General features: G+C 35.3%; 1 protein-coding gene across 1 annotated transcript in view; it reads right to left on the reverse strand.

The window, feature by feature from the left end:
• Positions 1-20,347, reverse strand: part of ABP1 (endoplasmic reticulum auxin binding protein 1) — a 189,366-nt gene that overhangs the window by 16,837 nt on the left and 152,182 nt on the right. The window contains exon 4 of the mRNA XM_089800236.1: positions 10,682-10,749. Coding sequence (XP_089656362.1) covers positions 10,682-10,749 — 68 coding nt within the window. The remainder of the gene's footprint in view (positions 1-10,681; positions 10,750-20,347) is intronic.

Genomic DNA, 20,347 nt, shown 5'->3' on the forward strand with positions numbered 1-20,347 from the left:
GTCCTCCCAATACCAAATTCAATGGGTATTTCACCAGCTTAAATGAAGGCACACAAAAGAACTTCGTTCTCTAGTGGCAAATGTTGAAACCTTCCGCTCCACACAACTCATCAAATGTAAATGACAATAATCGGATGATAAAAAAAGAACCTCTCATGCCCTTTTATTCTTTCCTTGTGGGAACTCGCTTTTCTCCCCATTGTGGGATAAAAGATATACTTCCATGTCTTTTTAAAAACAAATTAAGTCACTTAAGTTATAATATAATTAATTATATTATAACTTAATAATTTAAGCTCAAAAGTTAGGCAAGGGCCCACAACACAACAGTAAATTGTGAGCCTCTTATCGAAGAGGTCTTGGGTTCAAATTCGCTCACGCTTAATAAATAATAATAATTAATCTTGGCTCTGGCCTCTTACCGATCTATATATATATATAAAAGCTCAAAAGTTAATATTTATTTTGGCCAAATAAATATTAAAATCTCCATTATTACTCATCATCTTCGCACGTTGTCTGAACTAGGGGCTGACATGACCAAGCTGCATACGACCATACCTCATTTCTAAAAATAGCAGAGGTCTATCTCGATGATTCAAAACTTACTAAAAATAGGACGTAGAGCAAATGATGTCCGAATTAAGCCAAACGAAGACCAAACTGAAGCTCGCTGAATTGTGGAGAAGATAAGACCCTCCCAAGCCAAGCCACTGCCTCAAAAGACCCTCTACCCACAATAATTAGCCTACGAGGATCACAATAATAATCTAATCTCTGAAACTCTGATGCTGCCAAAAAATGGGGACATTACAAAAGTAATGTGTATATATTTGGAGACTAGCTTGGAGTTGTATAGAATGAAGCACTTGTTGGGAGGGATTCTTAGCATCATTGATTTCTTGAAACGTACTTTATTGGATTCTTCTCCATGAGAGAGAGGCTTAAATTGGGACCCTTGTTCCACCATCTGATATGGTTCATGGTGGATGTCATGACACACCACGTGAGAGAATATGTGGTGACTCCGTGTAAACTCTTTTATCATGTGTATGACTCCATGACTTTATTCCCCCCCTCCCCTCGTGTACATTATGGAAAGGTGACGATCTCTTAGATAAAGAACACTTGTATTTAACATTGTAAGGTGACGACTTTACAATGATTAGTCTCACTATCATTGATGGGTATGTGACTTGATATCTGTGGACATGTCATGATAGTTAGTATCTCTTGGACACTCTGATAGATATCATGAGACTTGATATCAGTTGAAGATCATTATGATCCTATCAGATAATCATGGTGGATAATGTATCTATGGACATACCATGATTTGTTATGGTAGACATCATGAAACCTGATGTCAGCACATACCATAATTTGGACATTATATGAAGAATGTCATGTGACTTAATGTTCATGAGCATATTATATCTATTGATATCACGGGTGAGGTGATATCACTTCCGTCAATAGATGAGCCTATTGTTGTGATCCATACCTAGAAAATAATCTTATCTTCCCTAGCTAAGGAGTGTTGAACAAATGGTAGCTTTGGTCAAATATAGGAATAATGATTAATTTGATTATGTATATATGTGTGTGTATATATATATGTCAGTATACACTGTATAGTCATATATATACACAAGCATATTTAATTATATATAGTTACATCATTATTTGACATATGTTTTGGAAATCAATCATCATTCATACACCTGATTAAAAATCCATATGTTCTAGGTATATTATCAATCTGCATTTAGAGATAATTACATGCAGATTATTGTTATTTCATGTTCCATAATCAATCCTAATCGACCATTATTATCCGTAATTATATTCAGATCAAATACTTATTTGTTTGTACTAGATTACTTCCGAACATACTTAATAAATAGTTGTATGTGTTAAGTTATAAATCCCAATTAATGATGGGGTATCTAACTAAAATGAAAAGGCACATTCACTAGGCATTCCATGAACGCACATGCATCCACTTTGTGGAGACATGTTCGCTCATGGAACATGCCTCTTATAATGCAGATATGATCCCCAAAGGAAGACATCGAAATAAATTAATGTTCTGCTTCTTGGAGATCGGGTATCATCAATCTCAAACTCAAAACTTGCAAAATTATATTCAGTATTTTTCAATATTGTTAGGCATCACATACACAGATCAAAATTATTACAATTCATTACAACTTGCAAAGAAAGTACAGAGACTAGTAATAATTATATTCTGAATATTGAAAAGATATTCATAGCTCTGATCTGAAATAAAGTTGATCTCTTCAACATATTCAAAGAGTGTTGGATTGCAGAACCAATAGAGTAGAGTAAACAGAGAACTAAATTAATATATATTTTATGAAAGATAATACAGTGAATGCATAATTAAAGGGAACCAGACATATGTTCATTAGATATTTTTTATATTAGAAATTAATATGAATCATTTGGTAGATAGAATTATCAACCAAGGATGGATAATAATTCTTGAGATGGTGACTTTATAGTTTTCATAGAGACAAAGTAAGAACTTGGTAGAGGGCATTCATTTGAATGTCGAGTTTCTCTTGAGAGAACTCAGAGATTAGAGGACATTCTTAATTGAATGATGGGATTTCAAATCAGAATCTAGAGAGAGATTTGTAGAGTATCTCTTAGAAACAATATATATTGTAGTGGTTAATCATATATACATGTTAGAGACAAAAGGCTTGGTTACAGGTGGGATATCTAAGAAGCATGTTTTGTTAATGAGTTCACTCATTAATAGAGATCCAAGACACTCTTAACATGATGGTTTCCTAATTGAGAGTTATTCTTATTAGAGGATTAGTAATTTGAGCAAAACTTCCTTCTAAGAATTAGGTGGATTTAGTATGGGAATCAGTACTTAGACGATTTAATAATTATTTATCTTGTTAATTGCTAATAGTTGTTTCATACTCATATATGTTATGCTATCTTTTCCATATGCTAACAATTGTTACAGGCTTTAAGCATCAAATAGTCAAGCCAAGAGAAGGGACATTATAATGGTATCAGAGCATGATCCTGAAATACTGTAGGGTAAATTGAGAAAATTATTCACATAAAGGACTAATGTGGAAAGATAATTGAGATTCAATGAGATTCAGTCATATCCATAATGAATTTGGACTAAAAAAATGTACATCTTTCAAATCAATAGAAGAAATTATCTAATTGCTTGAGGACGAACAATTTGAGCAAGGGCGGACTGTCATGTCCCCATTTTCAAATAGAATTTTAGTAATAATTAGATAATACAATGTTACTAAATAAATGGTGATAGTAAAATCATATATTAAATTATAAAAATATTAAATATATATAATCTATTATTAAAAAGTTTTAGCAACTGCTTTAAATTAATTAAATGATAATAAAATTACAACGAATGAGTAAAGAAATTAAATTAAATAAAAGAGAGAATATTGTAGAAAGAAGTTGCCTTTCTTAATAAGATTTAATAATAAACACAAAATAAATAATATAATATAGATGAACTAAACCTAATGAAAAGTCAAGAGACATTTAATAAAGAGACATCTCCTTGAAATTAAGCTATAAAAGAGATAAGAGTTTGTTTTAAAGAGAAATAAAAAGAGAAGGTTTTCAAAGTGTTAGAACCTCCAAATTGTGCAAATCTAACAAAGAAAATTCATAACTGTGGAATGAGGAAAAGCTTGATTACATCAATTTTTTAAATTACAATTGGCAATTCATCAAAGAGAATGCAGTAATGTGAAATATAGGAACAACCGATTCAAAGACCATCCATGGTTGCATCATCAAGTACAAAGCTTTTGTTGATAATCTACAAGATTCAATAGTTTCAGCTATCAAAATTTCTTCAAAGAATGGAGACATCCTATCAAGAAGAAATGCATCGAATGAAAAGAAACAATATTCATTTGATCTCCACTTTCCTAATGGTGGCCCGAGAACCTGAGTTTATGTGGGAATGTGCCAAATCACTTTGAAAAAAGAGAGAGAGAGAGAGAGAGAGAGAGAGAGAGCGAAATCAATTGGAGATGTTGATGGGGAAGTTGTTCTGAGTTTACATCTAGACATCATTGAGAAGGTTTTTAAAGTGTTAGAAACTCTAGAATGTGGGAATCTAACAAAAAAAATTCAAAACTGTGGAATGAGCAAAAGCTTGATTACATCTAGTTTCAAATGACAACTGGCAATCAACCAAAGAGAATGCAGTAGCGCGGAATACATGAACTCCCGATTCGGAGACCATTCATGATTGCATCACCAAGTACAAAGTCTTTGTTGATAACCTACAAGATTCAACAGTTTCAACTTTTTCTTCAAGAACAGTTTCAGCTTTGTAGTTGCAGAAGATAGATTGCATGTAATTCGATTACACGATCTTTAGTGATGTAATCCAATAAATCTTTTTTCCTAGTTTAACTGAGTCAAGGTGGTTGAGTTTCTCCCAACTTTTACTCATTTTTCTCACTCCTTTTTCATATATAAAGGAGTACCCCCTTATTGTAAAAACCATCTTTTATTATATGCAAGAGAGCTTTGCCAAACTTGTACAAGCATAACTTTGATTGTGTAGTGCAAATTTGAAAGAAAAGTGAATACAAAGTAGTTAGATTCGAAGCTTTGACTAGAAACAATTGTGATAGAATAAATTGGAACCTATGACTGTGATTTGTTTCTATTATCTTTCATTAGTCTTATTATTGTATGTTTACTAGACCATGGTGTGTACAAGGAACAATTGGAGCCAAAGCTCTTACTACGAGCAATTGTGGTAATACATAGACTAGTAGCTTTGACTGTAGCTTATACTACCGTCTCATACTCATGCAAATAGTTAGAATTAAATTATAGCTTATAAATCCCCTACTTTTGAAAGTCTGTGCACACCAATGGTAGAGATTTTTTTTATAAATTAAGAAACTAGACATAGATATAAGCTAGTACACTCCCAATCAGCCTTTGACTTGGGGTTTGGTATTGGTATCATTGTTTCTAATTGTTAGATAGAAGTGTAGTTAAAAAGATTAAATCTTGCCATTACTTGCTCCACGAGTAAATAGATTCTTTCTTGAAATAAGAAGAAAGAATATTAATAATATCCCTTTTAAAATATCTCTTGACAACTTGCTTACCTTGAGTTGATCCAAAGAATGGTGAGAAGGGGGAGCCTTCCCTTTATGGTAGGAGAGACTATCTCACACATTGTGGTTGGTCAACTTATTTTGCAATTGAATTTGCATAAATTTTTGGTTGCAAAATATCCACCCAACACCAACAAATAGCCAGATGAAGTACCCAATCACAACCAAATCCCTATGCAATGAAGAAATAGAGAAAACCACATGGAAAAACTCTACTCCAAAAAGAGATGGAAAGAATGTTGAAAGCAATGAAGGAATGCAGAAGCCTCCAAACTAGAGAATGTCCCAGTAAATAGGAACAAAAGGATGATCATGAAGAACATCACTGAAGCATACAAAAGAAACACTGTCAAAAAGTAACTGCTGATTGAAAGAACTTCACTAAAATAGAACCTGACCACATAGAGAAGATTATAATCATCATGAGTGCCCTCAAATGACAAAACTTGAATTAGGAGGCAAACAAAGCCAAATAAATGAATTCGAAGATGGAGATGGCATAAAATACCAAAGCCTAAAGAATTGATCAATCAAACATGGAAGGCTGCCTCAAAAATAGGAACGAAGAGAGAAGTGTCCATATGGTAAATGATTCATGTCACCAAAATGCATAGGTATTCAACTACTACATCCTCCTAGTACATAGGAACAAATACAATATACATAGCTCACTCCATCAAGCCAAGGAAGAATAAGAATCCCCTCCCCCCCAATTCAAAGAAGGGTGAGGTGACAAGCAACTGAAAAAGTGGACCAAACGAGCTACATGTCAAAGAACCATAATAAAGATGCATAGAAAATACATAATAGTGTTGTAGGTGATCAATATCTAGACACATCATGAGGCTAATGTCATGGAAGAAATACTCACTTGACAAATATAAATGGCAAGCAAAGGAATACATCAACCCCCCTATGACACTTAATTAGGAAAGTGAATGTATAATAAGGCACAAGATATGGTAGATTCTAAGAATACAATAATCTGTATGAGTGCCTTGAGATGACGCTACTAGAATTAGAAGGAAAAACAAGGAAAACAACTGAAGTCAAAAATGCAAATAAAAATTGGCACTTTATCTCAATGCGTTTGCATAAATGCTTACAAAGATGTCAACAAAGATCGAAAGAGACATAAGGCTGCTACAATAAAAAGTACAGCCCAAGATGAGTCATCACATATAACGAAAACGATCCCCAAACCTAAAACAAGAAAGATATCCAGTAGAGTGGAAAAATGCAAAAAAACTAAATAGAATGTACCTAGAACACAATCTAGAAGAAAAACCATCATCACTGGAAAGAGCACAAAACAAGCTTTCCAACGATATAAAGTTTTCGAAAATGGAGACCGGATGCTCGAGATATGTCTTTTAGAGTGCAAAAAAGAACGCCTAACTTTGACAGCAAAAAATGTCATAAAAAAGGCTTCAAAACTAAAAATACCTACACTGTGTAATGCGCTTAGAACCAACTTTCCAGGAACATCTTGTTTGCAAAAATCGAAGTCTATATGGCTAAGATATGAGCAAAAAACTAAAGGTAGGTCCAAACAAAGACAAAAGGGCTTGCAGGCATGAAGCAGTGATGAAGTCAGAAGACACTGGGCCCAATTTTGACAACCATTTGGCCGTTGCTAGAAAAAAAGACCAAGTTGCCATAAATAGTGTTGGAAAATTGCTTCCTATTGAAAAAATATACCATGTTGGAAAGCAATTGCCGAAAAGCTAGGGTGCCTAGCAATAAAATCCAATCATCAGAAAACAAATGGGGGGTTGCTGAAAATAATCTCAGTGCCCGAAATTTTTTGTTAATTGCCTGCAATAATAATTGGCACCTCTTGTTTTGAAGACAGTGTTGTGAGTACCTAAAAACCTGTGGCAGTTGGTGCATGGGCATCCTTTGCACAGAGGACAAGTACCGACGTTGACTTAGGGCCTGATGCCCTGTAAAAACAAGGTGGAGTCTGTGTGCACATAAAGGACCTGTGCCCATTTACGATCCTAGTATGCGCCACACCAAAAAAAGGGCTCAGGCTTGTGAGGGCATGCAAAATGAAGGAGTCAGCGTGGGGGAAGCTGTCGATGTTGACGTCACAGCGCCGACCCCTTAAAAAAACTGTTTGCCACACTCGCAGCCATCCAAACACCACCTGAAAAAGCATTGAGAACCACTAACACATATGAAAATTGATGTAGGCTTGCGCACGTCAGTACCGACACTGATGCAGGCAAGTACGTGGGCCCAAAAAAGCGACATGTGCTTTTTTTAAGTGCTTTTGATAAAGCATGCACAATTTTCACATAAAAAAGCATGCACGATTTTCAATTTAAAAGATTGCATGCATTTTTTAGAAAATCGACTTTACCAAAAAAACTAAGATCTCTGTTTTATTTTTGTAGTGAAAAAAGTATTGCTGCCTCATTTTTTGTGCGCAAGGTCATTCTGCCTTGGGCCAATTTTTTTAGCATCTGATTTTAACTATGTCCAAATTGGACATATTTTATATGAAAACAAGGGTTTTCAAGCACTTTGAATCCAACCGCGAGGTTTGTTTGGGCCCAAGGTGCTCCGAAAAAAGGCTCACCTCCAAATCCAATCAAAAAACCTTTGAAACCACCAAACCTTTGAAGCTCCAAAAATCTTCAAAAAAGAACAAGCAATAGTAGATCAAAGCACTAATACCATGTAAAAGTTGAGAAATACAACTTTATAGAAGCCGAAGAAGACCTCCATGCAAAATAATCTATCACAAGGAAGAATGGAACAAAAGGCAAGATGGCTCTAAAAATAGGAAATATCTATTTCACGGATAATGGAATTGAATTACAGAATACAAATGATCAATCCTTATAAAAGGAGATCAAAACCTAAAAGGGAAACCCTGAGAGGTAAACATTTAATAATTAAAATAATTATTAAATCTGAACAATACATAAAGTGAAATCTTAAAGAAGGCAAAAAATGGTAACTTAATGAAACAATTAAGTTGAAACCTTTTACTCTAACAATATTTCATATCTGGTTGGAAAGCATGATTGTAAAAATTATATTTTTTGATGGTAATGCTAATATTTTAATTCTCATCTCTATTTTGTTCTAAAATTATATGATTTTATTCTGTTGGAAGATAGAAGTCAGTTGCATGCAAATTGTTTGTTAAATTTTTGTAATACAATTAAAAATATTGGGAGTAAATATCTGTAGGGGGATATGACAAGTAGTGATCTTCCTTGGCCTTTCAGCTAAAACTATTGTGATCGATTTTTCGTATAATGAGATAGTACATAGTGTAGTTTTTCTCACATTGGTTTTTCCATAGAAAAATCTTGGTGTTCTTGTGTGGTGCATGTTCTATTTCTTTCATTTACTTCCAAAGATGTATTAAATAAAATGAATGGATAATAAGTGGATAAGATTTAATATATTTTAGTTCACCCCACTCTCTCAGCATTTGAAGTGTTCAACAAGGTCTAGAACTACAATCGTACACAAAGGAAGGGTTGAGGCAACCAAATTCTTAGTGGTTACAATGAGTTTGTGTTTATGTATGGTGACAAAGATGGTGATGGAGATTTTGTTCCCCCCAAATTCCATGTGCTTGCATAGATAGAAGATGAAAATACAATGGATGTTTTCCATCTTGTAGTAGAGTTTTTATAAGAGATTTAGTGCCCCAGAGATTGGTATTTCTTCTCCCTGTGGTGTCATGCTCTTAACCCTAGGGTTTCAGATGAACCTTGTGCTATTGTGAGCTCTGGTGTTGGATTTTTTTTTGAGGTTATCAAGGAAGGACAAATTGAAACTTATATTCATGAATCTTTCTTGAAGAAACATCTGCTTGACTTAGGTGCTCACATGTAGGGAGATTTTGTGGTGATTGTCCCAATATTGGTAGGATAGGAATTTGGATTCTTTGGATTTGGAATGTCTAGGGAAAGATTGAGGTAATTGCTATGGTGGACAATTTTTTCTATTTTCCTTATCTAGTGAAGAAGATAGCTCTAAGATTGTTCATTAAGGCCCCTAATATTTTAGGATGAATGATCTTTCTCTTCATGATTAGTTCCTAGGTTTTAGCCCTTTGAATGAATCAATCTTTAAATTCCACCTTTTGGATTCATCTTGTTGGGTTGTCGTTGGAATCTTCGAATGAAAAGATCTTGAAGATCATTGCCAATTCTCCTAGGGAAATTGGTTTATCAGATTCAATTACTAAATTTAAGAAATGATGGTTGTTTGATGGTTTTTTATGCTTGTGTCATAGAATAAAGAACTCCCTTCTCAGATTCCTTTATGCTGAAAATTTGGTACTTGGGTGAAACAAATTGACTTTGAAAATTGTATTGTTTTTGTCGTTCTAGTAGTAAAGTGGGTCATGCTTTTATTATTTAAGAAAACCTAACCTATTTGGAGGAAAAAGGAAAATATGTCTCCTATTGTTGATGACTCTAATGTCGGGGAGTTCTTAGAAAAGAATTATCAAGGAGAAAGGTCCTTGTATTGAACTCAAACAAAAATCTTTGGAAAGCTTCTTCAAACCACCCTAACCTTGGGTGGGTCTTTTGTAAGGCTTTATGTTGCTTGTCTCCTATAGTTTTGTATTTATTCATTGGTTTCTTTTAAGGATTTAGTGTTCTATGTTTCTCTTTGTAGTAGGGTCAGGGCCCATTAAAAATTTGTGCTTAAATAGAAACATTGAATTCTATATTAACAACAATAAATACTGGGTGAATAATAAATTCAGCAATATGAGAGCTTGACAATTACCACCAAAAATTCAAGAGAAATATAGCAGATAAAACTTTTTTATAAAGCTATTGCATACTTTAAAAATAACTGATATCATGAAATACAATTTTTATAGCAAACTTTTATCTAATAATTGTAAAGCTAAAACTATGCAACCTCCAATTATGTTGTAGATTCAATTCATTGCAAACCATGACTTATGCTAATGTCTCTTGCATACAGAAAGATCTAAAACCAGTTGACTATGTGCTATAGATAAAAAACGATAAAATAGTGGAAAGCTACAAATATCACAGGCTCGTAATGCTAAGAATAAAGAGTGTTAGAATATTGGAAGCCTAGCCAATCTTGGTATTGGTTTGGATTTGGTCAAAATTTCTTTCAGGTTCAGTTTCATTTTGGGTTGTCATGACTCATTACTAATATGGGTTTCTATAAATTTCCATTATAGTCTTCAATAGCATACCATATGCAATATAATGGAGAAATTTATTTTCTCCATGTTGTGGTCTATATGTGCTTTCTGGTTTGTGACGAATCTAACTTCAATATCTATGTGATAATCTTGTTTTATAGTATGAGCATAATTTTACTATCTTTCACTTTATTTTACACACAAAACCCAAAGAAAAAATTTCAAACAATATTAGGATGATAAAGGATTCTTTGTGAGATAAATTGCAATATTATGTTTTTCGAGAATAAGAAAGAGAGGCCATTCCATGAAGCATTTTCACATAACTCACACTTTAATTGGAGGGCGAGATATGATGACCAAAAGTTGCAAGTCTTCTTCTAGATGTGAATTCCATACCTGCAATCCGTGCACAAGTATGTGAAAGAAAATATTTATCACAACCATTGCATATTGATATAAATCAATCAATATAAAATAAGAAAGAAGAAGAAAAATAATATAAATTTATCGATAAATTTGGAAATTAAGCTCATAATATATGGGGAAGTAACTGACAAAAAACACAGTGTTTCTGACATTGCCAATATCTCTTGTAAGGTTTAAAATGAGAACTAAGGGAGAAAATGGCCATTAAGAAATGCCAAATAAAAACGTACTAGGTTAAGATTAAGAAGAGTCTTGGGACTCTTATCTTGAAAAGTAACTCAACTGTTAACGAGAATAATAACATTCATGATTATTAATCTGAAATAAAATAAAACTCACAACTTACAACCTATTTGAGTATCAACTATTCACTTGCAGATGCTAAAAATGGAGACATTCACCTAAAGATTCAAAATGAATCACAAAACAAAATCAAATCAGTAACTTACATACAATGAAATGAACTCAACAATGAACCCCAAATTGTTCATTATTCAAGCTTCAATGGTGACACAGTAACACACTCATAAAACTGAATTACAAAGCAATATGCAAAATCTACTATGAAGGACTCAAGAAAGATCACTCCAAAAGATGCATCTACATAAAAATGGACCCCCCTACAAATGAGACTTCAACTCGTACACATTTTATTTTGAACCAACTGCATTTAGGAGAGCAATAAGTCCTAGGTCACATTCAATCATGTTGCCCGTATTTTTAAACTTGAAAATTTTCAAGTTTAAAAATTTGAAATGTCATATGGGGTAACATTTTTTTGGAAGTCTTTGAACATCCACAAATATATTGCCTTTGTAATTTCAAGTGAATCCATTGGTTATTACGATCATGCCTCTTAAGAGGAAAGTTAGTCAGGTGCGAGGACCAATTGCAAGAACAATTAAATCCAAGAATTCAAGAAGAATTATACCACATGCTTTTGTGTGGTTGTTCCTAACAAAATATCATCCATCATGCTTATGAGCTCCTTGAGTTATAGTTACAGTTTTATCATTAATAATGGGGCATAAAAATTGTCAGCAAAAATCATATGATTGACAATTATTGTTCTTTAATCTCCTAATGACATTCAAATTCTTCTTGATATTTTTGGAGGGGAGAAGGAGTGAGAGAAAGAGTCACCAAATCAGGTCGGGAAATTAATATAGAATATTTTCAAATCAACTAGCCATTTCCATAAACTTCACAACTCATCTGCTTGGTAACCAACTCCTAACGAAAATGCAAAGAATTATTTAATATTTTGGCCTTAAAGACTTCATCAACTCATTGTGAAAGAATCATTTAGTAGGAGCAGTTTTTGCCAAAATACCCAAGTGGATGAGAAACTATCTTGGATAGTTATATCAATAAAGCTTAGTGGACTGGTCTGAAATGGTTTGAAATACTGTTGTATTCATGGTTGTATTGGTAAGTTAACTAATTTCCCAAAGTTCAAATTTTGGTGAGAATTTCAAATGGACTAAAACAAGCAATTTTTATTTATTAGGTCAATAAGATCAATGAAAGGAAAAGAGTGAAATGTTAATATAAAGGGGGAAAATAACCATCTCTCTAGTCACATCTATTTGTTGATGTATAGCATTAGTAGAAGCAATGATAAAACTATGTTATGTGAATTTTGTTTATCAGATGTATGCTTATATATATATACACGTTTGGATGATTATCATAACACTCCATATTATTATCGGCAAACATTGTGATGTGTATATTATTGGGGAGCCTTGTGTTTTACTGCAGATCACATAAACTATTGTATTGTTATTGTTTACCTTAACAAACAAATGGTTAGTTATGTCTCCGTAGAGCAAACTAACCAGTCCAAGTTCCAATAGGTCTCTCCACACAATCAATTTTGTCCTCACCACTAGATCAAGCAACTTCAAATTCTTCAAAAACTTCCTCATAACTTCCTTCCATACCCACATGCCTAGGTATGCCACCTAAAAGACTTACGAGTTCAGCAATCATGTCACTCTTCATCAATGCAATCTCAGATCTGAACTTTGCTCTTATCTTCTTTGAGATTCTTTCTTCCACAACATCACTAAGATCACCAATAGCCCTAGGGTCCAATCTTCTTGGAGGCATCTTCCAAAATCTTCGTAAACCCAAAGAAATAGATCCACAAAACCAGAAGATCAATCAGCCACTAGATCGGCCTTCTCTGCAAATCATGGTGCAAACTGCCTCAACTTTGGCAATTTGTCCACAAACTCAGGAACAATCGGCGCTCTAAAACCATCTGATGCAGTGCAAGGCAAGAGAATCCCCAAAGGAGATGTCCAAACCCCCAGTAAATAACCACATAGCAGAAACACAACAACAAGCAACAACAATGCAAGACAAATGCAAGATTTGATACCAATTCACAACTTTTTATTCATAGATATAATTGATTACATGCAATATGCTTGGCTGTAAGGCCTTCCAGGTTAGGGCCAAATACAAACAACAATTATAATAATAGTTCTGCAAGATTCTGCAAGATCCAATTACAAACCCAATCCTAGCTAGTCCAGATACTCAATTGGATAAGAACACTAAGAAGAATCCACACTTGTACCCTCAGGTCCACCAAGCAATCCTATGTTTCTCAAGCCATAGTCCTAGCTCTTCAAAATTCACATCTACACTTCATCCCCTTCTCAAAGCTGGAATAATCAACCTCTACCCCATCCTCCTCCTGCCTAAAGACACTACAAGACCCCTTACTTGTACCTAACTAAGCCATAAGTCGGCCCAGCTCATTACAAACTAAATTAAATCCCTTATATTAAATATAGGTTGAGCCACAAGTCAGCTACAACACTAAATTAAATACCCATACATAAATTAAATGCCAAAAAGTTGGCTCACAGACAACTCGGCATCAACAGAAACCAAGACCAAGCCCAGCACCAGTAAATTCCTAAGCAAAGCCCCATGCCGAGCAACCACAGACCATGCTGAGCTCCTAGTGTATGCCGAACACCAGTACCTACCAAGCTCCACAACACTTAACCAAGATCCCTCCAAACATGCAAGATTGCAAGGAAACCCAAGATGCGCCTGCATCACTTCAAGTATATTTAAATGACTATTTATCAAGAATTGCATCCTGTGCAATCATAGCGAATGGAAATCAGAGTTGTTGATTACGATAAGTTAATTGGCCTAGAGAGTGAGTTAAAAGAGCTTACAAACACATCTTTCAAATTCTACGATTTGGGTGATCTTCATAGAAGACTTAATTCTCAACCCATTCACCCAATCACTTAGAAATTTAAAGAGAGCGGACTAGTAGATGCAATTGGCTTTCTTATGGCAGTGCATGCACCTAAGGTCATAAGGAAATCAATCAAAAGATACAACCCAGAAACAAAGCAGATTTTGTTTCCTAACCAATCTATTCTCATATCAATCAACAAGGCACTGATGCAGTCCGCATTTGGTATTCCCATGAAGGAGCAGTATTGTGATGTCGATTTCAGGTCATCTGCGTCCATGTTCAATGAGAAGAAGACCCTCAGATAGGAAGGCATGCAGAGGACATGGTTCCAGACTACTTGCTCAAAGATGAGCAAAATGCCAAAGACCCTGTTTGGCACAAATCTAAAAAGAGAGATTGTGAATATCCTCGCACTGCTCCTCAGATTTTGGAGTTCATTGAGCAACATTTCTTGTACAAGCAATGTGTGTTGAGGATATGTAGGTCGACTAGGCACAGGTTATCTGTAATGAGCTTACCTCACGATTGAATTCGGCCAAAGGATTCAAGCAGTTCTACATGTCCTCATATCTGATCTATGCATTGGCAACTCACCACTTGTGGCCCGGCCTCCCTAGCATCCCAAATTATGATGAGCACACCAAAGTTTATGAACTTTACCCACATCTACAGCTGCAAAGAAGCTATGAGGAGTACATAGTTGTTAATGATGCCTTCACAATGACGCTATGTTGAGAATTGCAAGGATGACCTGAGAGAAGATTTTCACCAGAGACAATTTCGGCCATAAACCAATTCAGATGCTCATTCATCCAATTTCCAAGTTTCTCCTATTTGCGAATAGGAGCTTACAATGGATTTCCTAAGAGATTGCCAAGATATCCAGAAGACAAGGTGGTCCTAGTCAAACTATGTCGACAAATCTGTGAAGTGAATACCATGTGCTCTAATGTAAAGAAGATAGCCGAGATTCCCTTCCCTATAGTGGTTGGTCCCTATTCATGTGCCTCTAAATCAAATGCTCGAAATTTGGTAAAGAGCTTTGAGAGCAAAATTAAGTTGTTAGACTATGAGGTGCTCAAGCCTCAATATGATCCAGTTAACTTTGTAAGGGATCATTTGAAGTTGGAATATGCCTACAGGCATGTTACGTGTAACATCCGGTTTTCTTGGGTCTTGATTAACAAATAACATACTCAAAGAATACAGTTACTACTTCATTTCATAGGGAGATAGTTATATCATTTCATGTTCATGTGAATAAGATTTATCGTTAAAAATCAATAGGACAAAATTTCTTAACTTAAAAACTTGAAGTATCATCAAATGAAATTATTACAGAAATTGAAAACGACATACCTCAGAAAACTAAGATTGAAATCAACTAGGGAAGCTTCAACAACCACTCGGGTTAGTCCACAAATACCTCTATAACATTACCACAAAACAACTTCTATCCAATATTGCTAAACCAAAATCAAATGACGATTGCCATTAAATACCATTATATAAAATTAGGGCATCTCATATCATTGTATCAATTAGGGCATTGTTTACCTTAGGTTCATTTAGGGCTTCTGATATCGCTATCTCACTTAGGGCTTCTGCTACCACGGGTTCAATTAGGGCTTCCAATACCACGGATTCAATTAGGGCTTCTAATACCACTGATTCAAATAGGGCTTCTGCAACCACGGATTCAATTAGGGCTTCTAATACCATTATATCCTTAAAGTTCTAGTCATCTATCAATAAATTTAGGGCTTCAAATTCCTTTCCTCCGATTACTTAACTGTGACAGTAACTCGAGATTAGAACATATACTTATATTCGATATTCATATAAATGAAAAGTAATCCATAAAATCTATTTCTTGCATGTAGGTGAAATAATGAAATAACTCAATTAATCTTACCTTCTTGCATATTAATCATAAAAGTGATAATACCTGCTTCCGACAACCAATTGAATGTATAACTTATCTTTGTCTAGTGCGCGTCCGATAACTTGTGAAGAGAGGAAACATTGTTAGGGGCTTAACCACCCAACCTCGGACCACAACTTATCCCCTCACGATCTCTAACGAGAAAGGCCCTCCCTACCTGGAATAGACAGGGGTCATCTTGCCTTCCACTGGGCTTCCTGGTAATTAACTCACCATACGACTTGGCAGCAGGAGATTATATTAATAGGATTATGCATGAGCTATTAATTAATTCATATTAAAATGATAACATTGAAATGTCACAACTGATACTGACTCATGTTATTATGGATTCCTTTCTTCCACCTCATCATCCACTTTCTTGGCTACACAGCCAAGTAAGTTCCAAGTGTTAGGAATTTCTCAGAACAATCGGTTCTACCAATTATACTAAAGATTACATGTATTCAACATTCACAATCTGTGATGTTCTTAAGGATTCCAGAATTTAATTCTAATTTCCAGTGGCATAATAATTTACGGATCCATACCATGGTTACTTGACTCCCTTTTGCCAAGAACAAGGTTAAATTTAAAGGTGGTCAATTTGTAAATGTCGAACTAAATTTCTTCTTGACAAATGTTGAGAAAGGAAGCCAAATCATGGATTAAACAACAGGGCTTTGGGTTCCACAATGGAAAGATTGGAGGTGTCAAAATCAGAGTTTGGTCTAATGGAGACGAGGTCTTGCAACATCGACGCACTATGACAAGACTTTACAACATCACTAGATCATACCTCTTACAGTGAATACAACTGAAAACCGTAGATTGAAATATCTAAAATTAATGTCTTGTACTAGAATCCTATTCAAATCTTCTTTGAAAAACAAGTCCTCACTGCTTCAGCTAATTATAGACAGAGGCAAAATTCTTGATAAGAAATCTTTCAATGCAGAATATCTTATAACCTTGCTCAAGGACTATTGCTAGGCATTATGTGCCATATGTAAGATCACTATCACTGCTATCTTTAAATAGACTATGTGTTCTGGAAATGTTTTAGTTCACTACTTTACTCATTGAAATTGGTAGATTAATTAAAGGAAGACATATTTATCAATTGGTGTCTGCAAGACGCAATTCAATCTATTCACTATTGTATAACATGAACAGGAACACTATTATATATTTGATTATTTCATTGGCACCATCTGCAATTTAATAATCTCATCCTTTGCAAACAATAACAAAATACATTTGTAATTCAATGAACATTCTAGATACAAAATCCAACATAGAAGATTTCAAAGGAATAAAAAAGAACATAGGGTATCAAGTGCACATACTATAAACTGTGGAGGCTAATGTTAACAACACAATGCTTGTACCATCCACTTGTGATGGAAAAGCAATCCAAAATATATGCAAGATCCGGTAAAAATGAGAAAAATATTAGAAAGGACTGGATGTGACAGTTTGAGTCAGCCACATCACTGTAAAGAATTGTTGAGTCGACCGTCTTGGTGTAGCATATCTTACGTGAATGTAAAGACTACTCCTTGCTTCCGCGGATGGAAAGGATAGACTCCACACTCCCTCACACTAAACCCGTGGATGGAAGATACCGTGAAGGTGAAAAGTATTCGGGGTAGCAAGTTAATGAAGGTCGGGTTTATTCTCAGAATTTCCTACCTTGTTCAAACGTGAAACAGGTTAAAAGAAGAGCCAAAGACAAGTAGTGAGGAATAGGTTGTCTCTCCCCCCAAAACGATCCATGATATAATATTAATTGGCCGGCTTGGCTATTCGGCTCCCTACTGTTACAAGAAGACTAGAATCGATTTAAATCTGCAAGAAATAAATTTATTAAAAACAAAAGAGAGGAAACGATTAAAAGTGGGGAAAGATTATAAAACATTTCCAAATGGCATATATTAAATTGATTTCCAAACCAAGCGTTAATTGGCTAAAGGAAAGGAATAATAAAATGGAAAGGATAGAGTTATAATTATAATTCAAATATTATTAAATCATGAACATTATTATAATATTATATGTACATATTAACATCATTTTATTAAATTATTAAATTATAATAGTGCTAAATCATTTATACATATATGAACCTTTACAAATATTAATCAAAATAATATGATGAAAGATACATTAAAATCCTTTAAGATATGTTTTATATTTTAACTCAATTATTTTAATTAAATTATTTATTTAAATAACTCATGCAGTTCCACAGATGTATCCTGTTTCAAATCGCTAGGTCCTCTACTTGTTTGCCCAATGATGGTGATGCCCTACCTAATTCTTTTTTTACAATGCTTCCACCCCTTTGACATGCTCCCTGCAAGGAATTTCTCCGTAGTTAAATTATAAATTATATAATCATAAGTAATCATAACAGTTAACCTTTCATCTTAATTCCATGAATTCGCGATTAACGATCAACTAACATGTCATCTTCACTCGAAATCATAACGACCAACTATCTTACCATTTCGCCAGATTATATCAAATTAAACTACCAACTGATTTCATACGAACCTCAACAACTATATTTCAAGCTAGGTCAAAAATTGGGATGTAACATTACGTAACTGAAGACTTCTGGTCCAGGTGTCTCAATGAGTAGCAAACTCAGGCGAGATTTTGGTCACGGCTAACCATTGATGAGATTAAATTATATAACAATTCTGTTGATGTTTCTGACCATGCAAATGATGGAGCCTACATGCACCCCACATCTTACGAGAAGATCAAAGGCACCCTAATTTTGTCTACCCCACCTGCAGATCCAATCACTGACTCTATGGAGGTTCTTATGCAAGGGATAATCAAGAGAACAGACAAATGGGTGGAGTGGACCCAAGCAAGCAAGAATAGGACCGAAAGCATTGGTTTTGCAGATGGAGTGTCAATCGGAGCTGCCTAGTCAACCGCATCAACAACCACTACAGCCACTACATCAACATCTACAGGGCCATCAAAGTCCATTGGCCAAGGTGGAGACCGGCCTCCAAAAAAGAACTTGCCACTCACTCCTACTTGTGGAGCTAGCTCTCTTCTAAACACCAGGAAAGTTGGGGAGAAGGAGGACGACAAGGATAAGGGGAAGAACAAGAAAAATTAGTGGCCAAGCCATCTTCCCCTGTTCAAGTCATCAATTTGGATGGAGACACTAATCCCATGGATGGCCAGGAACAGGATGCATCTCAACAAGGGGATACCTTAGCCCTTTCGGTAACTAAGGTTGTTGCCTTCCATTTTTCTTCTCAGAGAAAGCCAACTCCATTAATCCCAAGGAAGTTGTTTGACCCCGCTGCATTGCAATCTGCTATCAATGTGCTCTCTAGAGAGTCATGGCTCGAAGAGACTATTGACAGGAAGAAGAGGGGATATGAGGATGCAGCCCCATCAAAGGACTTCATCACACAAGTCACCTCCTCCCAGCCATCCAATAAGACAAATAAGTAGAAGACGATTGCTGCACTAGCAACAGATTCAACAACTAGCCACATGCTAATTGAGATTGCTGAACCACAAAAAGAAGGAAGCTTTGATGAGCTCTCAGAAGATGATTTCCAGATCAAATCAGTGGATCCTAGCATCCCAGTTCACGGCTCTATGGTAAACATGTAGAAGTTTACCAATGAGAAAATCAAGGATAAGCTAGAAGAGCTTAGAGCAAAGAAGGAGATATTGAAGGCCTCAAACAGAGAATTAGTGGAATACATAAGGTCTACACTTGGGAGCACTTCTTCGAGTCAATTTGACCCGAATGCAGAGGAGAATAAAAATCTACTCCTAAAGCTACAACAAGAAAGGCAATTCGAGCAAGTAGGCTGAGCATGGGTAGATCAAATCAAGGCTCAAGGTCCCCCACTAGTTGAAAACTTGGGAAGCCTAGTATTGGATGCTCCCAAGTCAGAGAAGCAGCTTCAAATCATCAGACAGCCATACAAAAGGCAGCAGACAAGCTGACAAAGCAATTGGCCCTTCTACAAGAAGTAATAGACATGAAGACAAATGTGGCCATTACTCACACGATTTTGAAGACAGGCAAATAGTCATTGTTTCACTGGAAACAATCCTTGGAGTTTGTTATACAAAGCTCCATGAGATCTACAAATGAGCTCAAGAATGTACATGACCTAGTGCAAAAGGTCATCGAGAAGTTGTTTCAATACTTGAAGATATTGCACGCAGAATCTTTCGTGTCCACTAATGGCAAGCTTGTGGACATTGAGAGAATGAAATCAAAGTTCTTGGCATTTATCGATGAAGTTGTTGACCCACTCACCTTCCCAAGTGTCCAAGATCCCGGAACTCTCAATAGCCGATGCGATCATAAGGAGAGAAATGGAGAAATTCCAATCAAGGGAGGCCAGAATAGA

Source organism: Cupressus sempervirens, chromosome 9, assembly GCF_028749045.1.
Source record: "Cupressus sempervirens isolate cs-2001-9-10 chromosome 9, ASM2874904v1, whole genome shotgun sequence".
NCBI lineage: Eukaryota > Viridiplantae > Streptophyta > Pinopsida > Cupressales > Cupressaceae > Cupressus > Cupressus sempervirens.